Genomic DNA, 16,093 nt, shown 5'->3' with positions numbered 1-16,093 from the left:
TCTGGAAAATAGGTATTTTTTAAAATGTATTTTCATCTTTCATTCAGCACCTAAATTGCACCTGATGGCAACTTCTGGAAAAGATGTCTAAAATATATTTGTTACTTCCTGTTGCTTACTGGATGGGATATGACTAACGATACTATTGATGATAAGGGTTATTGGCCATTCATATCTCTTGACCCTCTTATTTATCGTCATATTTCATTCAAAATGACATAATGAAACATGCCATCAACAGGATGACACCATCCAACCAGCCTCAACCCACAGTATTCGAGTGTGCATGGCTGGGGAAGATGTATAGTGCGTAAAGTTAATGAGAAAATACATAGGGAATGGGCTATAGCCATCCCACCAAGACACACAGCATTCTTCATCAAATGACAATTGGGGCTAGATTTCAAGGGGTGGATGAAATCCTGACTGCGATATCAGAGCCAATAGACTGTGGAGGAGGGCGGATCACACCATTCTACGTCTGACAGCTGCGAAATAGAAAATGTATAGCGCACAGCCACAGGCACTCATGCTGCAAATAGGCAACCAGCGTTATAGCCTAACCTAATGCAAAGAAATCAGCTTGGATATCCACATGTGCGATGAAGAACAAAACTGGTTGCAACAAGGGGGTTAAAAAACAACAAGATAAGGACTTGAGCAATAATATTTTGTAAAATAAATATTGTAAGTAATTCAGGTGTTTCTATCAAACCATTGGAAAAGGTTTTGGAACCATGTACGGTGCCTTTTCTTTCCCAATGACTGCGGAGCGCAGTCGGAATAAGGAGCGTATGGAGGCCAGTCTGACCGGACTCTGTGAGCTGGAGCTCCGCAAGCAGAGGCAGGAGTGCCTGGTCCTCGGTGCTCTGGCCCTGGGGGAGCCCATGCCCGAAAATTACACAAGGAACGAGCTATCGGGTTTCAGCAGCTGGGGGCAAGAGAACTTGACATTGAGACGTCATCTGGTAAGAAGTTTAAAAGAGGTGGAGGTAGTTTGGACATTGTTGCCTTTTTATGTGACAAATAGATAGGCTAATTCACCTCGTAGGAACATTTTTGTAGTGCACAGAATGGCTACTCGACCAGGGTGGTCGGTCGCCACTGCGATTAACCCCCAGTTTACCCCTAGGCTCTATAGAGGGATAGGCTACGTAGCCTATATAAAATACGATTTGTTTCCCCCGTTAGTGGACAATGCATTGGTGGTGTGTGCCTATTGTCCAGCGACGAAACTTATCTGCAAGAAAAGTTACTTAACTTGATTAATAGTATCCCCATCTGAAAGGATCTAATCGTTCCCATCCTTCGGCTGCAAATATATGCCTTGGGGAAACGGAATGGGGGTTGGAGCACCCGTCTTTTGCAGTCCACCGTTTAATGACCCATTGTTCCCTGCATGGTCCCTGCATGGTCCTACATTTATGTTGTATTTTACTTAGCAAGTGTTTATACATATTCATTCGTTTACTTTTATTTTTCAAATGAGTTCATAATGGGAGCTGATAGGACATGTGAATAGTTACATTTGTATTAAATACATTTTCATCTGATATTAATAGTATAGCATCATATATGATATGATTTAGATATAAGTTATGAGGCACGTTTCTTTAGACTGTGGAGATTTTCGATGTCCTTGTGGGAACTAACGTTAGGAACTATGATGCCAGAGGTGGGCGTGATGCGTGTCCCATCACTCAAATCACCACGCGTACAGAGAATCCGACCATCCAACCGATGTCATCCCAAATAATAAAAAAGAGCGTTAGCTATCCGCGATGGCAACTATTACGCATGCTTAACATTAGCCTATTATAGAAAAAATGGGCTTTTGTAAAAAAATAAAACATAACTTCAAAAAATACATGTTTTTCTTTGGAATGAATGGGATGTCACAGTTATCTCCTTACGCCCAATTTTCAGCCCTCTATCTTTAAAAAAAGAAAAGATATACAGGCTAGTAGCCTTTAGACTACACTACACCATCGACTCGCACACGGCCCACTGTTCTCAATAGAAAGCTTCTATAAAAGAGGGTGAAAGAAATTAAAGCAGCCGCCTCCCTCTCCTCCCAGCTTCCCCCCACGTTCCTCTCCTCCGCCGCGGCCCAAACAATAGGCGCATATGGAGAGGAATACTAATGCACACGAGGGCCTCGGTGCGCCGACAGGCGAATCATGCACCTCGGCCGCCGCTTTGAATGCACAACTGGAACACATCACCTAATGAGATGTCAACGCAGGGCAAACTGGCTCCGCTTCGACCGTGATGGTAAATACTATTTTTTACACTGTTCGACGAGTGACTGCCCCTAAATGCCGCATATTTTCTCGCAATTTGTTGTGCACATTTCATTAAGTCATTCCGGTCGGTCCATTTGAGGGATCTGTCCATTTGGATCGATAGATACTGACAGATATTAACTTCATTGTCTTTCCAAGCATGCAAATAATTTCGCAGAAAATTCCTTGGAGATTATTGGTTGGAGAATTATGTGACATCAATGTCTAATTGAACCCCCTCTATTGAGCCCTTCAATCACCACTTCTCCATGTGTTTCCCACTGGACCCAATCTCATATTGCATGTAGAGAGTCTATGTTGTGTGGGGGATTTAAGGCAGGTTCACATAGAAGCAACTGACCCATGTTGCCCTCTCCTGGGAGTGTTGGGGAGAGTTTCCTTGGCCTTTGCTTTTGCCCCAGGGCCTCCTGTCCTCTCTATAGGCCCAGAGGCCCAGTGTGTAGTTGCTGACAGCCATGCCATGCCAGACAGCAGCTGGTAAAGCACAAGACATTGACCCCACTCTGAGCCACCATGCTGTGTGTGTTTGGAGAGTGCAAGCATTAGCAAGCCCGTGTGTGCGTGTGTGTCGATAGACTTGTGTGTGTGCGAGTGCATACATCTGCGTCTCTATTGATCTATGTGCTTGGCCTCAGTGTGTGGTCATTTGGGCATGTCTAAGACGCCGTGTGCCCATGTCTTCCATAGAGTGCCACATCATTAGTGTGAGTTCCCTTCTCAGCAGTGAGTGACTGATGTCTGGGTGGGTGAGAGCAGCCTGGGCCCGGGGCTTTGAGTGGCTGATGTCTGGGTGGGTGAGAGCTGCCTGGGCCCGGAGCTTTGAGTGACTGATGATATGGGTGGGTGAGAGCTGCCTGGGCCCGGGGCTTTGAGTGGCTGATGTCTGGGTGGGTGAGAGCTGCCTGGGCCCGGAGCTTTGAGTGACTGATGATATGGGTGGGTGAGAGCTTCCTGGGCTCTGGGCTTTGAGTGACTGATGATATGGGTGGGTGAGAGCTTCCTGGGCTCGGGGCTTTGAGTGACTGATGATATGGGTGGGTGAGAGCTTCCTGGGCTCGGGGCTTTGAGTGACTGATGATATGGGTGGGTGAGAGCTTCCTGGGCTCGGGGCTTTGAGTGACTGATGATATGGGTGGGTGAGAGCTTCCTGGGCTCGGGGCTTTGAGTGACTGATGATATGTGTGGGTGAGCACTGCCTGGGCTCGGGCTTTGTCCCTTTAACCTAGCTTCCCTCTGGTCTGGAGGCTCTGAGCAGCTGTGTCACCTGAGCACTGACTGACTGAAGTCAAGCTGGATAGAGTCCATTCAGAGCCTGTTGTCCTTTCTGGGGAGGCAGACCACAGAGGCTGGAGTGTGCAGCCTGCATGCCCCATTCACGCCTGTTATGTAAACATGGTGTGTGTGTGCATGCATGTCTGTGTGCTGCCACGAAGCTGCCTGGCTGCTCCCCTTCCATCCCTCTCTCCACCGGAGAGAGCACAAGATGCAGTCAAATAGTAATGACACCAGGCAGTGTGCGTTATGAGATCTGGGAGCCAAGAGGCGTTAATTAATAATGCATCAGAATCAAAAGTATCGTCATGAAAGGGAGTGAGTGAGTCATGAATGAGACCCCTACAGAGCTACACACTCTGGAAGTCAGCTATGTTTGTGTATGTGTCCTGTGTGTGTGTCCTCAAAGCTTTGTTTGTGTTCTGTGTCATTATGTTTTAATTAGCCAGCCTAATTGTCACAGTGCCTGCTAGTTCTAGATCCATGTGAGCTTGCCGGAGGACCTAGGCCTAATGATCAATTGGGTGAAAGTGTGTCATGGATATATTGATTTCCAATACACTCTCTTCCTCCTTCTTTCCTTGTATTATTTATTTTGCTCGCACTCAGGTAGCTATAAAACCTGGAGATCTCTTCCACTCACCTATTAGTAACCACCATAATACAATGGTTTCGTGTTTGATATTAGTTTAGTGACAGAAAGCATCTCTCCAATAGGTTTTATTGCATAATGGATGCTTAGGTAGACACAGCCTGGCTTGGGTATTTTGTCTCTTCACAAACACAGCGCTTCTATCACACTGATCTACTCTAGTCTGCCTGAGAAAAATGACCCAGAATCCCAGAAATGATTCCAGCGCTGCTGAGTGACCAAAACAGCAGCCAACCTCATGACCAGATATGGTGCTGCTTGTTGTTTTTTTACTCAGCATCTGAATAGGAAAATTGGGATCTACAGTATGTGGAGTGTTTTTATACTGTCTAGCTCGTTATGTTAGCTTGCATTGGTATGATGCTGGTTTGGCTCAGGTAAAGGTTGGCTCCTTATTATGACAAAATGACAGACTGAATTTTTCATTCATCTGTCTTTGCACGCTCTACATACTCTCATTTAATTCAAGGAAGAATTTCCCCTCCCTGCCACTCTCTGATGGAGTCCGCTTGCTGCTGAAACCTTGGTCACTTTTAATACATTCTTTGCATTCCAGCAGTGTACAGCTACATCCTTTTTGAAATAAGCCTCTCTCTCACACACACACTCTCTCTCTCTCTCTCTCTCTCTCTCTCTCTCTCTCTCTCTCTCTCTCACACACACACACACACACACAGCAATTCCTGTTAGTTGTCTAACAGCCTCTCCATCCCAAAGACTCTGTAATGTAGAGGAGGTCACAGCATTTTGCTGATATCTGTTAAAATGACATAATGTAGCAACAGTCATAATAGGCAAATTGAAGTGTGTGTGTGTGCTGGGGAGGCAATGCGTAGCTAGTGTGTGTTGGCTGTGAGTGCTCTTCAGATGACCTGAAATTGCCTGGCTGACTTGAACAAGCATGTCCAATTGCACTTTTTCTTCCTCCCTGGTGTATGATTTGTGTGTCCTGCTGCGTGTGCATCCACAAAAATAACATCTCAACACATTTCCCACTACAGTGAATCATTCATGTTCCAGCTAGTTGCATCCTCAGGTATCTTACATAACTGGAATGGGGCTTTAGTAGCATGCATGCAGCCCATGCGGTCATGCACACTAATGTCTGTAGGCCTATACTACCTCCACTATCCAAAGGTGGGAATAAAACATTCGGTATAAGGTTATCTGTATAAGCTAAATAGTGTGTTTTTGTCATCCAGTTAAATGGAAAAAGTACTACACTTAGTCATAATTCACATTGACTTATAATTAGGTACAGTACCAGTCAAAAGTTTCGACACACCTACTCATTCAAGGCTTTTTCTTTATTTTGACTATTTTCTACATTGTAGAATACTAGTGAAGACATCAAAACTATGAAATAACATATATGGAATCATGTAGTAACCAAAAAAGTGTTAACCAAATCAAAATATATTTTAGATTTTAGATTCTTCAAAGTAGCCACCGATTGCCTTGATGACAGCTTTAGACACTTTTGGCATTCTCTCAACCAGCTTTACCTGGAATGTTTTTCCAACAGTCTTGAAGTAGTTCCCACATATGCTGAGCACTTGTTGGCTGCTTTTCCTTCACTCTGCGGTCCAACTCATCCCAAACCATCTCAATTGGGTTGAGTTGGGTGGAGGCCAGGTCATCTGATGCAGCACCACCACTCTCCTTCTTGGTCAAATAGCCCTTACACAGCCTGGAGGTGTGTTGGGTCATTGTCCTGTTGAAAAACAAATGATAGTCCCACTAAGTGCAAACCAGATGGGATAGCGTATCGCTGCAGAATGCTGTGGCAGCCATCCTAGTTAAGTGTGTCTTGAATTCTAAATAAATCACTGACAGTGTCACGGGCAAAGCAACCCCACACATCACACCTCCTCCTCCATGCTTCACGGTGGGAACCACACATCCAGAGATCTTCCGTTCACCTACTCTGCGTCTCACAAAGACACGGTGGTTGAAACCAAAAATGTCAAATTTGGACTCATCAGACCAAAGGACAGATTTCCACCGGTCTAATGTCCATTGCTTGTGTTTCTTGGCCCAAGCAAGTCTCTTCTTATTATTGGTGTCCTTTAGTAGTGGTTTCTTTGCAGCAATTCAACCATGAAGGCCTGATTCACGCAGTCTCTGAACAGTTGATGTTAAAATGTGTCTGTTACTCTGTGAAGCATTTATTTGGGCTGCAAATTTCTGAGGTGCAGTTAACTCTAATGAACTTATCCTCTGCAGCAGAGGTAACTATGGGTTTTCCTTTCGTGTGGCGGTCCTCATGAGAGACAGTTTCATCATAGTGCTTGATAGTTTTTGCGACTGCACTTGAAGAAACTTTCAAAGTTCTTGAAATTTTCCAGATTGACTGACCATCATGTCTTCAAGTAATGATGGACTGTCGTTTCTCTTAGCTTATTTGAGCTGTTCTTGCCATAATATGGACTTGGTCTTTTACCAAATAGGGCTATCATCTGTATACCACCCCTACCTCGTCACAACACAACTGATTGGCTCAAACGCATTAAGAAATTCCACAAATTAACTTTTAACAAGGCCCAGCTGTTAATTGAAATGCATTCCAGGCGACTACCTCATGAAGCTAGTTGAGATAATGCCAAGAGTGTGCAAAGCTGTCATAATATATTTTGATTTGTTTAACACTTTTTTGGTTAGTACATGATTCCATGTGTTATTTCATAGTTTTGATGTCTTCACTAGTATTCTACAATGTAGAAAATAGTCAAAATAAAGAACAAGCCTTGAATGAGTAGGTGTGTCCAAACTTTTGACTGGTACTGTATGTCTTGTGTTTGTGTGATCATGCTTGTGTATTGGTCTGTTTCAGAGTGCGCTCCAGAGCTCCCCCTGGGGGCTGATGCTGGCACTGGAACAGCAGGTAGGCGAGCTGAGAGTGGACACAGATGATGTCACCTATGAGGGGACCCAAGGGGACATGGGGAACAGTCGGCCCAGCTCAGGTACTCCTCATGCTACCACCTTTTAATTCTCTGACTTTTGAACTTTAACCCCTGAACCACATCAGAGGGGCATTGTGTAGTTATATTTTTCTTAATGTAGACACTTAAATTAAACTTCTTTTTTGCATGTGTTTGACCCATGTTCTGTATATTTTCTGTGTACTTTTTTACAAGAATTGTGGCCCTATATTTCCCCGAAGTACATATATAATGACTAACATTTCATTAGTTTTGACAAATGCTGTTTTCATGCCCTTCTTGCTACTGTTAGTTGTTCTGTGGTTTGTGAAAGGGACAAACAATTGGAAATGAGTTTTGTCAGCATATGGTTTGAGAAAGCCTGATAGAGGTCTAATGAGTGACATCATCTGTGTTTCCCAGGGTTCTATGAGTCGAGTGAGAGCCAGTCTCCAAAGGGGCATTCCTGTCGCTCTGACTTCCTAGAGCCCCACCCTGGCTGGGGCTTCAGCAGCACAGAGAGGCCCAAGTCTCTGGGTGAGTTCAGCTCCACTCTCCACTATCAACAGCTCTCTTTCAACCACAATAGGGTTCATGGTATCATAGCAACAATACCATGGACTGTCTTTACTTTATTGCATCATTATTTTAGTTGCATTAAGTACTCGTATCAGTAGTAAAATAAACCCGTCAATTGATCAATTGACTTCTCTCTGTGCTCTCTGTCTACAGGATATGCCCTCCAGCTGACAGGTGAGAGTCTGATGGAGTCAGCCCCTCATGCCACTGTTCCCCTCTCCTTCTCTGCCCCCTACCCACACCTTGAGGGAATCGCTGAGGAGGGTACGGCCAAGGAGCCCTGGCAGTGGGACCTACACTGTGCCCAGGGTTGGGAGGATGAGGACCAGGCCACTCAGGAGGATTTCCAGCAGGCCATGAGGGTTAAAGGCTACATCCTGGGTCTCATCCATCGCTACGCGCTCTCACCCCGACCCTGCATGCCTCGTACCAGCCTGGGGCCTGACCCTTCCATCCCCTATTCCTCCAGCATCAACAGGCAGAGCAGCCTGCGAAGGAAACACACTCTTCACACCTCCGAGCACTGCATCTCTGACCCACAGGACCTCTACCCTGACCCTGAGTGCCAGGCCTGGTGGTGTGACTCGCTAGACAGGGAGGAATGGGGGGGAGAGGCCCCATCCATGGAGAAGGACTGTTATCGGTCTTTACCCTACCCCCACATCAGACCCCACTCCCTGGCCGGGGCCCATCCACCCTCCCTGGACCCCACTTGTGGCGCTCTGGACCCTTGTTTTAGTAGTGCGTCTGATTCCCCAAAGCACTACCCGCTGCCCAACTCCCCGGCTTCATATAACCACTTGGTCAGTGCCCAGTACATCCCTGGGCAGGCCTGCCACACCCCTGTACACTCCCCTTCACACTTTCCTCCAGAATGCTCCCCCTCACACTATCTTCTAGAGCCCTCCAAGCCCAGCCGAACCTTTGTGTCCCCAGACCAGAGCAGCTCAAAACCCAGGGCCATGGGGAAGAAAAGCCATGAGGAGAGACAGAGCTCCAAGAAGCCTGGCCACAAGACCTGCCACTCCCAGTCTGAGAACAGTCTGATGGGGCAGAGGGCACTCCCTAAGCGCAGGTACAGCACAACCGAGCACCCCCAGCACCAGAGGGGCCAGGTCCCATATGCAGGCCCCCAGCACAGGAACACCGCTGGGGGGCGACGCTGGTGCTCCACCCTGGAGCTCAGCCAGGAGGAAGGGGAGACCCAGGATGAGCAGGCCCACAGACGCCCACCTCGTAGGGCCTGCCACACCCAGGCCTGCTCTCATCCCAACCCCAACCACCACTCCCAGGTCCATGCCCAGCCTTGCCTCTCAGAATACCAAGAGAGAGCACCTCTGTGTCGGGGAGAGGGCTATGTGCGGGCCACCCCTGGGGAGTCAGAGTCTAGCATGAGTGAGGTGTACTCCCCTGCCTCCAGCTCTCTCTCCAGTGATTCTGATGAGGGGGGGCTGGTATGGCCCCAGCAGCTGCCCCCTTGCCTGGCCCCCTCTGCTTCCTCCTCTTCCTCCTCCCCTAAGGCCTCCCCAGAGGCCTCCTCGCAGCCCAAGGCCTTTGTCAAAATCAAAGCCTCTCACGCCCTGAAGAAGAAGATTCTGCGATTCCGCGCCGGCTCTCTCAAAGTCATGACCACAGTCTGAAAATATGTCACTGCTTCTACTGCCCATATCCTGCACAGTCTGATGGTTCATCCTACATAACCTACAGTTTACACCCTCTGTCTACCTCTGCTGGTTCATGCAGCACTGTCATAAAATCAGAAGTTATTTTACCTTCAGGAAAAACTAAGATGTCTGTAACTGGCCTAAGATCAGCATCATGATATCTAGCTAAACCACATTTCACCATCATCAGAATGTGCATTAACCATCAACTTGTCTAATGAAGTCATCCTCTGATGATAACACTGCCATGTCACATATGGACACCTGAAAGTGAACTGCTACCTCTCTTCTCTTAGCTGCACCACCTTGCAGCCTGGACCTGAAGCCAATGTCTGTAGCACTGGCCATGTAGGGGGCGACTGCAGTGAGGGGTCAACACACACACACACACTTCTGTAAATACCTACCTGTGGCCTTGTTTGTATGAATGTAGTTTGTAAATAAAGATGTTGTGGTCTCTTAAGCCATTTGTTTCATTTTACACTTTCTAGTATTCAACCTGGAGTGGCGGACTCATTTATGCCTACTGGATATTTCTCACATATAAATAGTTATTTTCAAATCAGATATTTTTCAGAGCTGATCTGATTGGTCAAAAGTGAAAAAAATTGAGCTGCCTGTGTAGTCATAGCCTCTCTGGCAGCCTAAACTGCTTTCAGTGTGCAACATTGTATAACAGAAAGTATACAATGTCGCCCCCCTGTGGTATATCAGTAAAACCACCTTAAACTTACAGCAAGATTTGCTTAATCTTTCTCCAAACATCTGCTTCTGCATATTTTCACAGACCAAGTTAAGAAAAAGTTGTTCATTCTGAAATGCAATGACATTATTCCATCACTTGCATGATTGAGAGTATGGTAGAAAATACTAACCCTAACCTGGGCCTTACCCTTTTAACTTAAAAATAACTTTGTCCCAAGGTTGAACCCCCTCATCTTTAGGCAAGCACAGAGATTGTGAATGATAAACAATTTAGTCACACTTTATTTGGATAGATTGTATCTGTAGGCTTACGGTTAGGGTTAGATTTAGAATAAGGGTTAGGTTAAGGTTAGGCCAAGGGTTAACTTTAAGTCAAGGATGAGGTTAGTAGATAGTTAGTCTAGAGCATCTACATGTGAACTATGCAAATAAAGTGTTAGCAATCATTTCAAAGTGACACCTGTGAAATTTATTTTTTAGGGAATGCAGGGGTGGTTTATTGAGAAAGGGACACTGTTGATTACCACAGATGATATGTGAAAGAGAATATCCGCTTTAGGAATAATGTCAGGAGCCGCTTGTGGATTTAACAGCTCTAACACAGTTCCACCTCCAACACCGCATAAACAACAACCTCTGTGGACGTCAGCTAAAGCGGATCTGATCGAAAACAGCCTTTAAATACAGATAAAGCCAAATCTTAATTGCCAAGTTTGATTGCTGCCGGAAACATATTACAGAGAGGGCAGAAGTTCCTGTTCTGTTGCACAACACTGGATTCAAATCTTTTGTTTTTATATCTATATCACATATTTATTTTCAAATTTGAGAACATGGAGACATTGACATCAATACAACATCCCCAGTCCTTTATCACACCCACCAAGGCATTATACAAAAAAACAATATAATGATACAAAACATTAAATAACACAAAATAAAATACAATGGGTGTCACAATAATAGTGGAATCCTATCTGCACACCGTAGCCACTGACATAACTGCCTGTACTGAAAAAAAATACAGCCATTCTCCACTAGCAGCTCAAACACCATCTGGCCTATGACAGCGTCCCCCAGTCCTGGCCCCGGGGACCCGAGGGGGCACACATCCCCGCCCCCCCATCCAACTCGCTTGACTCCAGTCACAAGTTTGGTAATGAGTTGGTAAATTTAATCAAGTGTTCCATCACTTGGGCAAGTACAAAGACTTGCACCCTCCGGGCCCCCAGGACCAGGAGAATCCAGTCCATACAGTGGCTGGAGACAACAAGGCAACAGAGAACAGAATAGTAAATATAACAAAGGTAAAACAGGTATGACAGTAACAGTGGATTCCTATTAACAAATCGCAGCCACTTACACAGGACCTGACTGCCTATACTGAAATGTGAGAGCTAAACTATGAAAAATAGGCTCTCTACATGTTCAATGAAAGGGGATCAAGTCAGGACAAACTTCTCTCAGGACCCCTGCACAAAATGTATCTAACCATTTGAAGTGGCAGAGATGACATCACGTCCATAACCCACTACGTAAGAGAAGGAAGTCTTGCCGACCTCCAATTAAAAGAGGATAAGACAGCGAGCTAGAAGTGAAGCAAATGCTCCTGCATTCATCTGGTGGGTGGTAACAGTACAATCCAAAGGTGGTATACCAAAAATAGCAGTGAACGGATTGGGGTCAACAGATGTTACATAGATATGAAAATGCCTCAAATATGGTGTCCCAATACCTCCTCAGAGATTGGCATGACCAAAACATATGCCCCACAGTTGCTGAACTCTGATAGGATCTCAAACACTTTAGGTAGGCATTTGAATATATTTTTAACAGTCTGTAATTTGAGTAATGGAGATGGTGTAAGACTTTGAAATTAATGAAACCGTGCCTTATGCAAAATTATGAGATGTGAAATCGCTCTATACTACGTTGCCATAATGTCATCGGGTAGCTCGCCACCCATGTCTTGTTCCCATGCAGACTTGGTATTTTCCCAGGAAGGCAGGTTCATGTTCTGTATCATGTTGTATAACCTGGATATTGTGCTCTTCAGATAGGGGTTAAGGTCTAAGCACCTCTCAACTAGACACTTTAAAAGGCAGGAGCGGAAATGAAGGGGAATATTTTTTTAGGTAAGCCACGATTTTGGAGATACCTAAAAAAAGTGGGTATTGGGAATATTATGGTCAACACTCAGAGTTTCAAATGAGACACGTGTGTTATTAAAAAAAGAGGTCACTGAAAAACACCAGGCCATTCCTATGCCAGAACTGGAATGCTGTGTATCTGTGACAGGGTTGGGTAGCTTACTTTCTAAATGTAACCTCTTACAGTTACTAGTTACCTGTCCAAAATTGTAATCAGTAACGTAACATTTGGATTACCCAAACTCAGTAACGTAATCTGATTACATTCAGTTACTTTTAGATTACTTTCCCCTTAAGAGGCATTAGAAGACAAAAATGTACACTACCATTCAAAAGTTAGGGGTCACTTAGAAATTCCCTTGTTTTTGAAAGAAAAGCAAATTTTTTGTCCATTAAAATAACATCAAATTGATCAGAAATACAGTATAGACATTGTTAATGTTGTAAATGACTATTATAGGTGGAAACGGCTGATTGTTAATGGAATATCTACATAGGTGTACAGAGGCCCATTATCAGCAACCATTACTCCTGTGTTCCAATGGCACGTTGTATTAGTCTTTTAAAATGATAAACTTGGATTAGCTAATTGATCATTAGAAAACCCTTTTGCAATTATGCTAGTGTAACGGATGTGAAATGGCTAGTTAGTTAGCGGATACGCGCTAACAGCGTTTCAATCAGTTACGTCACTTGCTCTGAAACCTAGAAGTAGTGTTGCCGCGGCTTTTGTGGAGCGATGGGTAACGATGCTTCGTGGGCGACAGTTGTTGATGTGTGCAGAGGGTCCCTGGTTCGCGCCCGTGTCGGGGCGAGGGGACGGTTTAAAGTTATACTGTTACATTGGTGCCGTGACCCGGATCACTGGTTGCTGCGGAAAAAAGGAGGAGGTCGAAAGGGGGGTGAGTGTAACGGATGTGAAATGGCTAGTTAGTTAGCGGGTACGCGCTAACAGCGTTTCAATCAGTTACGTCACTTGCTCTGAAACCTAGAAGTAGTGTTGCCGTGGCCTTTGTGGAGCGATGGGTAACGATGCTTCGTGGGTGACAGTTGTTGATGTGTGCAGAGGGTCCCTGGTTCGCGCCCGTGTCGGGGCGAGGGGACGGTTTAAAGTTATACTGTTACACTAGCACAGCTGAAAACTGTTGTCCTGATTAAAGAAGCAATACAACTGGCCTTCTTTAGACTAGTTGAGCATCTGGAGCATCAGCATTTGTGGGTTCGATTACATGCTCAAAATGGCCAGAAACATAACTTTCTTCTGAAACTCGTCAGTCTATTCTTGTTCTGAGAAATGAAGGCTATTCCATGTGAGAAATTGTCAAGAAACAGAAGATCTCGTACAACGCTGTGTACTAGTCCCTTCACAGAACAGCTCTACAGTAGTCAAGTTTTACCTCAAATTGTGCAACTCCTAAAATGTCATGCATTATATCAACAGAAGAATTGTCTGTAGTATTGAAGTACTACAGAGTTCAATAAGCAAGCATGCTTCACACCGTACACATGAGGTAGTGTTGGGTTTGACTGAAGAATTTGACAATGGTCTGAGTGCATGTGTTTGTTCGTAAAGTCACTCTTGGGTCATCCTCAGAGAACACAGTTTGAAAATTCACTTTCTCAGTGAGGCAAAAATGGCAACAATAACGAGCACTAAACAATTCCACACAACCAAACAGGCAATGTTTACCAAGATTATCTCCATTTACTTGGGACAATACTGCCATGTATACAACCACTGAAGAAGGGAACTTCAATACCCTCAGTCTCAAGCACTTTCAAATCGCTTACTATTGGCTCAAGAATGGAATCAAATCCATACGTTTTAAGGTCCTGGGTATGGAAGAGTGCACATAAGTGAATATTTACTAAAATTGAATTAAACTTTGGGGTAAAATTTCTCAAAGTAAAGTAAACTCTGAAAAAAAAGAAACGTCCTCTCACTGTCAACTGCGTTTATTTTCAGCAAACTTAACACGTGTAAATATTTGTATGAACATAAGATTCAACAACTGAGACATAAAATGAACAAGTTCCACAGACATGTGACTAACAGTAATTGAATAATGTGTCCCTGAACAAAGGGTGGTCAAAATCAAAAGTAACAGTCAGTATCTGGTGTGGCCACCAGCTGCATTAAGTACTGCAGTGCTTCTCCTCCTCATGGACTGCACCAGATTTGCCAGTTCTTGCTGTGAGATGTTGCCCCACTCTTCCACCAAGGCACCTGCAAGTTCCCAGACATTTCTGGGGGGAATGGCCCTAGCCCTCACCCTCCAATCCAACAGGTCCCAGACATGCTCAATGGGATTGAGATCCGGGCTCTTTGCTGGTCATGGCAGAACACTGACATTCCTGTCTTGCAGGAAATCACGCACAGAACGAGCAGTATGGCTGGTGGCATTGTCATGCTGGAGGGTCATGTCAGGATGAGCCTGCAGGAAGGGTACCACATGAGGGAGGAGGATGTCTTCCCTGTAACACACAGCGTTGAGATTGCCTGCAATGACAACAAGCTTAGTCCGATGATGATGTGACACACCACCCCAGACCATGACGGACCATACATCTCCAAATCGATCCGGCTCCAGAGTACAAGTCTCGGTGTAAGACTCATTCCTTCGATGATAAACTCGAATCCAACCATCACCCCTGGTGAGACAAAACCGCGACTCGTCATGGAAGAGCACTTTTTGCCAGTTCTGTCTGGTCCAGCAATGGTGGGTTTGTGCCCATAGGCGACGTTGTTGCCTATGTATTGTCCATCTTACAAATCAAAGTAAACTCCATCTTTAAAATTGTGCCCTGAGTTAAACATGCCACTTTGGGTTCTTCAAAATTGACTGCAATGTCTCGAGAATTAGAACATACGAAAATTGATCAGTTATAACTATTTGATCATAAGTTCCAGTAGTTGTGTTTCTTCCATTGTCAAATCTAACACCAAGGACTCTCAACTGGTTGAACTGTTCCCCATTTTTGTATGATATAAGCACTTCGTTTTGATACAAAATTCAACAATGTGAAAGGATTTTCAATATCCTGAAAAGAATGTTGGATTTTTCTGACATTTTCTGTGTCTTTTGAAGACATACATGTACGAGCGGTCACTTCAGCTTGACCCTGTATCTCTTGAACTGCTTCTTCCATGGAAGATACAAAACTATTTACAGCTGTCTGACCTACACCTGCAGTTGTGCAATAGCAGACTCACATATATCAAGTGGGTTCTTGTTAGATATTGGTACAACATGGTTACAACTAGAATTTGAAGGATAATCAGCATTACTTGGTTGATTATCAACTGCTGTATTAGCATCCAAGTTAGCGTTTAACACAATTTGACAGTCTCCTGAATGTGCCCTGTTCAAATGCTTCCTAAAGCCTGAAAATGTACCAAACACACAACAACAATCTGCTTGACCACATTTTAGTCTAAGAGTTCTACCAGAGCACATTCCATGCATCAACTTGAAATGCCTCACGAGCAAGTTGGTACCTCCATGACTAGCTTGGCAAACAAAACATATCATCATAACTTAAATCGGCATTAGTGCAGGAGTCTAGCTCTGAACTCAACAACCTTTGGAGTCCTTAACCTTCCCAATGTCTAGGTTGTACACAGTTGTCTGTATGAAGGTGTACGTGTTGCGCAGCATTGTATTGTAAGCAATACCAAAAACAAAGTGTGTCTTGAAAAGCTCATCGAAGGCACCAAGAGCGCTCACTTGTCCAGAATGATGAAGTAAGTATGGATGTCCTCATGTCCAACCAATTGAATTTACCACAGGTGGACTCCAATCAAATTTTAGAATCATCTCAAGGATGATCAATGGAATCA

General features: G+C 44.7%; 1 protein-coding gene across 1 annotated transcript; it reads left to right on the top strand.

Moving 5' to 3' along the window:
* The first annotated feature begins 761 nt into the window (after positions 1-761).
* On the top strand, positions 762-9,373 carry LOC120028458 (dapper 1-B-like). Its single transcript, XM_038973668.1, has 4 exons — positions 762-968; positions 7,064-7,196; positions 7,578-7,691; positions 7,887-9,373. Exons 1-4 carry the CDS (start codon positions 762-764, stop codon positions 9,371-9,373), a joined length of 1,941 nt encoding a protein of 646 aa, XP_038829596.1.
* Positions 9,374-16,093: the final 6,720 nt, after the last annotated feature.

Source organism: Salvelinus namaycush, chromosome 34, assembly GCF_016432855.1.
Source record: "Salvelinus namaycush isolate Seneca chromosome 34, SaNama_1.0, whole genome shotgun sequence".
In the NCBI taxonomy this organism is placed as follows: domain Eukaryota; kingdom Metazoa; phylum Chordata; class Actinopteri; order Salmoniformes; family Salmonidae; genus Salvelinus; species Salvelinus namaycush.
This window is presented reverse-complemented; position numbering and strand designations above follow the sequence as displayed.

What these genes read in the sequence shown, in the direction of transcription:
- LOC120028458 (XM_038973668.1), top strand. Translation starts at nt 762, where the DNA reads ATGACTGCGGAGCGCAGTCGGAATAAGGAGCGTATGGAGGCCAGTCTG. An exon ending in TGACATTGAGACGTCATCTG is followed by an intron (nt 969 to 7,063) that starts GTAAGAAGTTTA and finishes GGTCTGTTTCAG; the next exon opens with AGTGCGCTCCAGAGCTCCCC. An exon ending in GAACAGTCGGCCCAGCTCAG is followed by an intron (nt 7,197 to 7,577) that starts GTACTCCTCATG and finishes TGTGTTTCCCAG; the next exon opens with GGTTCTATGAGTCGAGTGAG.